Source organism: Galeopterus variegatus, unplaced genomic scaffold, assembly GCF_000696425.1.
Source record: "Galeopterus variegatus unplaced genomic scaffold, G_variegatus-3.0.2 Scaffold836, whole genome shotgun sequence".
NCBI lineage: Eukaryota > Metazoa > Chordata > Mammalia > Dermoptera > Cynocephalidae > Galeopterus > Galeopterus variegatus.
The window spans coordinates 370,626-380,173 of record NW_007726947.1 but is presented as its reverse complement, the minus strand read 5'-3'; the positions used below and the strand labels follow the sequence as shown (position 1 = coordinate 380,173).

At 39.6% G+C, this 9,548-nt stretch overlaps 1 protein-coding gene across 1 annotated transcript in view; it reads right to left on the bottom strand.

Annotated features, from left to right (window-relative positions):
• Window positions 1-672: 672 nt before the first annotated feature.
• Window positions 673-9,548, bottom strand: part of CDC25C (cell division cycle 25C) — a 37,117-nt gene continuing 28,241 nt past the window's right edge. The window contains exons 9-15 of the mRNA XM_008572793.1: window positions 6,962-7,114; window positions 5,431-5,532; window positions 4,129-4,191; window positions 2,601-2,699; window positions 1,917-2,050; window positions 1,449-1,560; window positions 673-1,252 (exon numbers count right to left, since the gene is read on the bottom strand). Coding sequence (XP_008571015.1) covers window positions 1,103-1,252; window positions 1,449-1,560; window positions 1,917-2,050; window positions 2,601-2,699; window positions 4,129-4,191; window positions 5,431-5,532; window positions 6,962-7,114 — 813 coding nt within the window. The 3' untranslated portion in view covers window positions 673-1,102. The remainder of the gene's footprint in view (window positions 1,253-1,448; window positions 1,561-1,916; window positions 2,051-2,600; window positions 2,700-4,128; window positions 4,192-5,430; window positions 5,533-6,961; window positions 7,115-9,548) is intronic.

Genomic DNA, 9,548 nt, shown 5'->3' with positions numbered 1-9,548 from the left:
AATGTAATTTAAAAGGTCTTCCTTAAGCCTAACTGAACTTGCTTTATACTTTTACTTTCCTTTATTCCTATCTGCATATATCACACATCTCTACTTCCAAATATCCTATATCTTAAATTTATCTTTGTAAGATGTGAAATGGGGTGGAGGAGTTTGGAAAATGGGAAAAGTGAAAACCTCACTGAGGCTGTTGATAACTGAGCCCAACTCAGACCTATCATCTGCCTTAGAGAATGCCAATCACCTTCGTTTTCTGAGCCTAGATACTACATGGTGCTGAGTCTGGGGTACACTTTTAGGTCACTCATACCATGGAATGGTCTAGGAAAGGAAAGTCTGGGACACTGCTGAAAAATACAGTTTAAAAGGTTTTCCTTAATTCCTTAGGAAATGCATCAGAACCACCTGAAAAGGAGATTTTCAAGAGATTTCTGAGCCCTAACCTCAGAGGTTCTGATTCAGTAAGTCTGAGGTGGGGCCTGAAGATATGCATTTCAAACAAGTTTAGATGATGTCGGTCTAGGGTCCAAACTTTTGAGAACCACTGGTTTAGAGAAAAGTACCTTGGCCTCAGCTCTCAATGAAGGTTACATCTTTATACCTGAAGGAGTCTAATTTGGTGATCAAGTCCATAGGTCTTCTAGGCGGAGAGTGGGCTCACAATCACACCCCTCATTCCACAGTGTTTATTTTCCCATTTTAAAAAAAGGAAGAGGGGGGAACAAAGAAGGAAAAGACAGGGAATGAAGGTGGGCAACTCTCTTGTATAGCCAGAAGCCCAGCGAGAGAAAGAGCTGGCTGGCTTGTGAGAAGATATGAGTAGTGGGGAAGAGGAATGCAAGGGCTCCCCAAAGCAACACAAATCCGTAACACAAATCTCTGCAACTCAAGGCTACAGCATTACAGAGCCAGCTCCAGGACTCAGCCACCATCCAGCAGCTTTATTAACCAGTCCCCAGGACTGGGATTTCATTAGTTTGGCAGCCTGGTGGTTTGCATACATATCTCAATGATCTTGGGTTTAGCCATGTAGAGGACAGCCTATTTTTGCTCAAGGTTGTATCTTTTGGTGACTCCTTAGCAGCCAGTGGCCGATCTGTTATCATGGGCTCACGTCCTTCACCAGGAGGGCAATCTGCTCCTGCAGCTGCCGCTCCCCTTCCTGTGCTTTGCTCTGGCTTCGACACTTCAGCAGCTCAGCCTTGTGGTCCTGGTGATGCATAGGGCAGTAGCTCTGTGGTTCACATAGCTCCTGAAAGGCAGGGGACAGAGTAAGGGCTTCTCTAGACTCTAGAAGTCTGCCTACTAAGTATAATAGAGACGCTGCTGCTGGCAGTGGCTTAGAAGGAGCAGCAGTTTCTTCTCAGACGGCTTTGCAGGTTCTGTGAGCTACATGCTAAAGTTGTCTCCCCTCAAGTCTGGGCTCCCCCTATCCACTCCCCCTTTACCGTATATTCTGGAAAGAAGTCTCTGTAGCCCCCTTTGAGGATATATAGCTCTGGGTAGTACAATGCAGGATACTGGTTCAGAGCCCTGTCCTCTTCTCTCAGAGAGCGGCACCTTTAGAGAAAACCCAAAGAGGGATGGAGTGGAAAGAGGCAAGGTTAGGATTCCATGCACCATTCCCTAGCGGGGAAGGGGAGGAGAATACTGCTAATCCCAGAAAGGACCTTCCAATCTCACTGTGTTAGTGAAACACGTCTTCCTCCTTTCCTCCATAGAGGGCTCATTCGCTATCCTTTTTCCTTTACTACTCCAAACTTTTGAACTGTAGAAACACCTTCCATTGACCTCCCTAACATTCTTCACTCTATTAGTAGAGAGCACTCATTCAGTCAGTCTCTGTCTGAACTGGTCTGCAAAGTCCAACTCAAGATCCATTTCCATCACCCACCCTAGCCCATGTAGACACTCACATTCGGGGGCCCCTCTCTGAGGAGAATTCACAGTGGAACACGACGATTATTCTTTTCTGGGCATCCAAGGGGACAATAGGTTTCTTCAGAAAGAAGTTATACAGTTCTTCCTGACTATACAAGTTTAAGGCTCCCTGCAGAAGAAGAATTTTATAAGGCCTTCCTCAAAGGCCTGTGGACCATGCCAATACTTAGAAATGACTGGAATACCATCATGGGATATTTGGGCCAGAAAAGCTAGACTATAAGCACTTTCAGGGCAGGGACCTAAGTATATCTCTGTATATAACTCCAGGGCCTGGCACAGAGCTTGGTATGTAGAAGATGCTCAATAAATGTTCATAGAAGAATTGAACTGCCTAAAGTACAGGAATAATTGCAAGGAATGTCCATGAGCAGTAGGTGTTTGCAAAGTGTTTCTCAGTCCTTAATGTTTTTTTTTTTTCTAGGTAGGAGCCCTTGGCTCCTATAGAAAAGAGGGAGATTGGTCTAGAATGGAAAGAGAAAGTAAGTTGCTCAGGGTATTTAGAATTAAAAGAGGAATGAGGACTTCAGCCTTGATGTGCTCCAAATGTTTAATCTCTGCCCTGGTTCTAGAGTTCACAGGAACTGTTGTCCACAGACTCTTCTTAATAAAGAGGTATCTCCAGCCCCTCCCTTGCTAATGTCTAAATGTAACCTCACCTGGATGTGTCCTCCCTGGTACTCATATGGATAGCGGCAATCGATGATATAAAACTTCTCAATCAGAACCTGAAACTTCCCCATCAGTAAAGCGGCCACCTGCACAGAAACAATAATTGAATACCCTGTTTACTGTCACTCTGAGGAGAGAAGAACCAGTCATACAATTCCTTACATGTACACTCCCATTAGTCACCCAGGATTCCATTGTATGTCTAGCCACTAAAGTAATCTATATTTGAAATGAGGCAATGGTTCAGCCCCACCCCAAATAAGAGGATGAAACAGAAAGTGGCCATTGTAGCAAACCAAAATAGCTGGTATTGCCAGGACACCAAGGAAGACCATATTCAGGCTACCCATCTGGAAGCAGGCATGACTGGAATCATCCTCTCGAGACATCTAAGGACTTCTGCAGAGGCAGAGGTAGCAGCTAGAGATCCCAATTTTACAAGAAGAGATAGGAAATGGCTCCCCATCCACCATTATACAGAAAGAAAGCAAATCTTTCAGAAAAGATATAAAAGGAAAAGGCTGGTAACTAGAAGAGGAAACTTAAGCTACTTGTAGGACTATAAATTGGTTCAGCTTTTCTGGAGAAAACTTTGCAAATGCTGTACATATAGAAATAAACATAAGGGTTCTGATCCCCATACCAGCCAGCCACCAAAAATAAACAAATAATAAACAAATAAATAAAATGTAATTACACTTTGACTTGGCAATTTCTTTTTTCTTTTTTTTTGTTTGTTTTCTTTCTACTCGGCAATTTCTTTTCTAACATCTTAAGTATTCAGAAAAGCACACAAAGATGTAGGCACAATAATATCCATCTCAGCATTGTTTTAGGTTATCAAAATATTAGAAATAACTTAAATATTCAATACCAGAGGTTTGGTGAAATAAATTATACATGTCAGTATAACAGAATATTATATAGCCATTAAAATAATGTAGATATGTTTTTATTACTGTAGAAAGATGTTTACAACATCTAAGTTCACTGCAACATTACATGTTCATCATTATCTCATTTTTATAAAACTCATGCTAGAATAAAATCTGGAAGGCTGTAAGGAAAATATTACTAGTGATTATCTCTGGTGACAAAATTGTGGGTAGGGTGACCAAATAATTATTGTACAAACTGGGTGACTTTTGAGAGTAAAAGAGAACACTATTATAATTACATTAACTAATAGTTGTAAATGGGATTGTAACATGTAAACCAGGATGTATGATCATCCTAATTGAGTGATATTTTTCCTTTTTGTGCTTTTGCATCTTCCTTCCTTCCTTCCCTCTCTTCTTTTTTTAAAACAATAATTATGTATCATTTGTTTAACTAAAAACTAAGAAAAAAAGAATAGTATAAAAGGGAGCCCTTTAACACAGCTTCAGTTGAATAAGGAGCCTATGTAAGTATGAACACAGTGAAAGAAATACAAATGGAAGCGGAGATTTTAGAGACAGAACAGACCAGATGGTAGCTTATGTAACCAGTTACCATCTCCAGAAATCTGCTTACTGTTTCTGGGTTGACGTACTTCAGATCTTGGTGTCTCCCTGACACGGTTGGCAGCACACATACCTAGAAATACCCAAAAAACTGGAATAACAGCAAGTAATCCACATCCAAGAATAAAAGAGCCACATACTGTCCTTCTTTTTTTCCAAATGACTCTTAAAACCCCAGAGGCCTTCAAAAATCAATGGCTCTATAATGTACATATGCAGCAATTCCATTTCTGAGAACTGATTCTAAGGAACTAATCAAAGATGTGTACAAAGTTTTAGATTTTTCTATAAATATGTCCATTTTGGTATCATTCATAAGGAAGCATTATAAAACTAAATATCCCACAAGAAGGGATTTATGAAGAAATTATGAGCAGCCGAAAAATGAATAACATGCAGCTATTAAAAATGATGAAATACTGAAGCAGAACTGTTTAATAACATAAAAAGAAATTCCTGATATAATATTAAATGAGGGGGGAAAAAAAACCCAACAGATCACAAAACAGTATAAACAATTTTTGTGGAAAAACTAAAAAAGAATTTGTATGTGTGGATATGTTTATGAAAATACATAGAAAAAATTCTATAAGAATAGGGCTGGTCAGTTAGCTCAGTTGGTTAGAGTATGGTGCTGATAACACCAAGTTCTAGGCTTTGATCCCTGTACTACAGGCCAGCCCCAACTCTCTCCACCCCCCAAAAATATATACCAAGCAATAATTACTCTGGATGATGAGGTTTGAGATAAATTTCTTCATTTTCTATCTTTTCTGTTATGACCCAGTATTATTAATATAATTTTTAAAGATATTTTTATTTTTATTATTATTTTTTTTTTAATAATTTTATTTATTGAATCAGAATTGATTATACATTTCGGGGCCGGCCCGTGGCTCACTCGGGAGAGTGCGGTGCTGATAACACCAAGGCCGCGGGTTCGGATCCCATATAGGGATGGCCGGTTCGCTCACTGGCTGAGCCTGGTGCTGACAACACCAAGTCAAGGGTTAAGATCCCCTTACCGGTCATCTTTTTTTAAAAAAAAGAATTGATTATACATTTAAAGATATTTTTTAAAAGATAGAAGGTAAAAAGTCCTATACTTTCCCCATTGTTCTGGATTTTCCCAGAATTAATACTTTCTCACTGAAAGCTTTAGGGCCTACATTGACCACTAGATACCTTCTGGTTATCAAAGAGTACTTGGCGAAGATGCACAATTATACGTAGCATCTCCTGCAAACAAAGAAGAAAAGATTCAGACCCAAAATGACTCCCTGAAATAGAGGATGGGTGCAACCAAACTTACCTTGGAGAAATCACCAATCAGATGCTCATGGTTAGAATCTTCCTCCAGCATGTGAGTGATATTAATGTCACAGAGAGAGATTGTCTTCTTTAGACCTAAGCCCTGAAGATGACAAGATTCCCACCCACCCCCAATCCTCATGTTAATGGTTTAAAAACCAGGGGATGGGGCCAGCCCATGGCTCACTTGGAAGAATGTGGTGCTTATCAGGTGATAACACCAAGGCCACAGGTTCAGATCCCTATATAGGGATGGCCAGTTAGCTCACTTGGGAGAGCGTGGTGCTGACAACACCAACTCAATGGTTAAGATCCCCTTACCGGTCATCTTTTTTAAAACAAACAAACAAACAAAAAACCAGGGGATGAGAGGAGTGGAGGCTCATTAACAATATTCATACCCTTTGCTCCAATAATGCCACTTGTTTCCCTAAGGAAATAATGATATGCACAAAGACTTGGCTATAGGGATGGATATCCTAGCATGTTTATAACAGAGTATAATTACTAATAAATTAAATATTCAATAATAGGGTCTTGGTTGAACAAATCATATCCCACACATTACAGATTACTATTATAACATAAAAAGTCTGTTGTAGATTAATTTTTTCTGACATGGAAATAAGTTGGTGATATCATTAAGTAGGTTAGAAAACATACATGTACTTGGTAATATCACTTTAATAAAAGAAAAATATACATGAGGCTACTTCAGAAAGTTCATGGAAAAATTGAATTAAAAGGTAATATGAATCCTTCCATGAACTTTTTGAAGACTCCTCATATATATTTGCATAGGAAAATGTCTGGAAGAACATACATCAGGTGTTAACAGTAATTATCTGTGGCCTGTGGGATGATGCATATTTTACGTTGGCTTCTTTTTGCTTACTTGCATTTTCTATTTTTGTATATCGTATATTGATTTTATAAAATAACCAAAGATATTAAGAATGTTTTAAAAGGAGTAGAGGATGAGAACTAAGTTTTTTAAAAGTCACTTTCCACCAAACCAATCTGCTACATGATACTGTTTGTCAGACTGCATGTAAAACAGCAGTAAGCATCCATACCAATCAGAGTTCCCTTGTATTCTCTCAGATCTTAAAAAAGAGAGTTGGGAAAACAGTATGATGATGTCATTTCTAAAAGTATAATATAACATAAGAATTTCTTGTTAAATATTTTATATATGAATGCAGGTGTTAAAAAGACAAAAAGATGGGCCGGCCCGGTGGTGCACTGGAGAGTGTGCCGCAGTGGCGCTCCGGCGGAGGGTTCGGATCCCATGTGGAGACCGGTTCCCGCTCACTGGCTGAGCACGGTACGGGCGCGACACCGAGGGTTGCGATCCCGTTACCGGCCAGTAAAAAAGACAAAAAGGAATTAAAAAAAAGACAAAAAGATGGAAAGAACAAAGATAAAAGTAACGAGAAGATAAAAAAGGCACACTAAAGGATCCCCATACCAGAAAAGCAGAGAAGACAGTGACATAGAAGATTAACAGATTCTCATCTTAAAGTTCTTACCTTCCTGAGCCTTTTGTGGCCAAAACAATACTTCTTTTTTACTTTATCTGGTAGTGGGTTGTCTTTGAATTTTACCACCTGCTTCAGTCTTGGCCTGTTCAAATTCTCTGGCATCGAGGGGGAGCGATACAGGCTGTTTCTGTTCAGTGATGCCTGTTTGGGAATATCAAACCCCTCAGTTCTTACTCCTCAAAGTGTGTCTGCAGACCAGAAGCATCAACATTTCTGGAAGCTTGTTTGAAATGCAGAATTCTAGATGTTAGGCCACACCCCAGACCTACTGAATTAAAATCTGCATTTTAACAAGATGCCCAGGTGATTTTTAGGAACACTCAAATTTGAGAAGCCCTAAGTGAGCAAGCTGTCTTCTTCTCCCCATTAACATCTTTCTATCAGATTGCAAAATATTCCTTCTCCCCAGATGTTTTAACTAGCCAAACCAAATTCTTCTTCTTTTTTTTTTTTTTGTCCTTTTTTGAGACCGGCCGCACCGCGCTCAGCCAGTGAGTGCTGGGAGTGCACCAGTCATCCCTATACAAGATCCGAACCCGCGGCGGGAGCGCTGCTGTGCTCCAAGTGCCGCACTCTCCCGAGTGCGCCACGGGCTCAGCCCCAGCCAAACCAAATTCTGCAGCTGACTGTCTTAGACTGCACCAATTCTTATAGGAGAAAGCAATCACAAACTCAGTTCCTCCAGTTATGGGATAAAAAACAGTTTCTCTCTGGGATCCTATGACATTGACAATCAGGATTTAAGGACCCCAACAAACCTAAAGATGAAAAGCCAAAAAAGTTAGCTTAAGTGAAAAAATACTAAGCAGCTTATGTATATGTCACTTTTTTGGTTAGCAGTTTCTTGGAGTGAGGGAGAAAAATATCATTCAGCCTTCTTATAAAGGGAATTATTAATGGGGAAGAAAAATAGCAAAATAAGCATCATAAAAGAAAAAAGGAAACACTAGAATCAAATAGCAGGATGACCATTGTAGGACTGATACACTGAGGCCCATCAGGAAAAAAATGGATCAAATACCATGAAGAATTAGCCTTAAGAATTGCTGACACAGTCACTCTTTACAATAGCCAAGAGTTGAAACCAGCCCAAATGTCCATCATCAGATGAGTGGATATGGAAAATGTGGTGTATCTACACAATGGAATACTACTCAGCTATAAAAAAGAACGAAATACTGCCATTTGTAACGACATGGATGGACCTAGAGAGAATTATATTAAGTGAAACAAGTCAGGCACAGAAAGAGAAATATCACAGGTTCTCACTTATTTGTGGGAGCTAAAAATAAATAAATAAATACACACACACATACACACAAAATAACTGGGGGCGGGGGAGAAGAAGACATAACAATTGCAATTCCTTGAAATTGATTAGACAAGCAAACAGAAAGGACATTGTTGGGAGAGAGGGGGGAGAGGGGGGGAAAAAAATGGATCAAATACCATGAAGAATTAGCCTTAAGAATTGCTGACACAGTCACTCTTTACAATAGCCAAGAGTTGAAACCAGCCCAAATGTCCATCATCAGATGAGTGGATATGGAAAATGTGGTGTATCTACACAATGGAATACTACTCAGCTATAAAAAAGAACGAAATACTGCCATTTGTAACGACATGGATGGACCTAGAGAGAATTATATTAAGTGAAACAAGTCAGGCACAGAAAGAGAAATATCACAGGTTCTCACTTATTTGTGGGAGCTAAAAATAAATAAATAAATACACACACACACACACACAAAATAACTGGGGGCGGGGGAGAAGAAGACATAACAATTGCAATTCCTTGAAATTGATTAGACAAGCAAACAGAAAGGACATTGTTGGGAGAGAGGGGGGAGAGGGGGAGAGCAATATTCAACCACATTGTATATCTACAAAATAAAATAAAATATTTAAAAAAAAAAAAGAATTGCTGACACAGAAATAGTCTAAAGTATAAGAGGTCAATTATCAGTTTGAAAGGCCTGATTTGGGTGTTATATCCAGAGTTAGGGGGATCTATTAAATGACCTCTGATAACAACTTCCAACTAACCCAAGATTCTATCCTTTGTTCCCAGGTACCCTGGGGCCTCTACCTCTGGCCTAGATAATAGGCAAAAGCTCCTTCTCTGTACACCCACCTCACTAACTGTTATGGATTGATTTAGGAGGGGACTAGAGATTAAGAGAACCATAACTGGAAGATGGGTTGATGGTCAATGGTTTCTGAGAGAAGAATATAAGAACATCAATATTTTACTTTACAATAACCATCTCTATTATGTTGTTTATCATACCCATGGTCCTGTATAAGGAAAACTCCCTTGCTCATGGAACCAGCAGATGGTACAGTCCACATTTTACATAACAATAATCTATACTCACCTTTCGCCTTGGAGTCCTGCCAACCATCTCCCTATGTCCCCATCTACCCTATCCCCAGCCACTGACAACTGGACCATATTGCTGGCTGAACATGTCTGTTTTGTGGTCCAAAAAAATAAAAATAAAAATAAGGGCTGATGTTTTAGTCCATTTTGTGTTGCTATAACAGAATTACCTGAGACTGGGTAATTTATAAG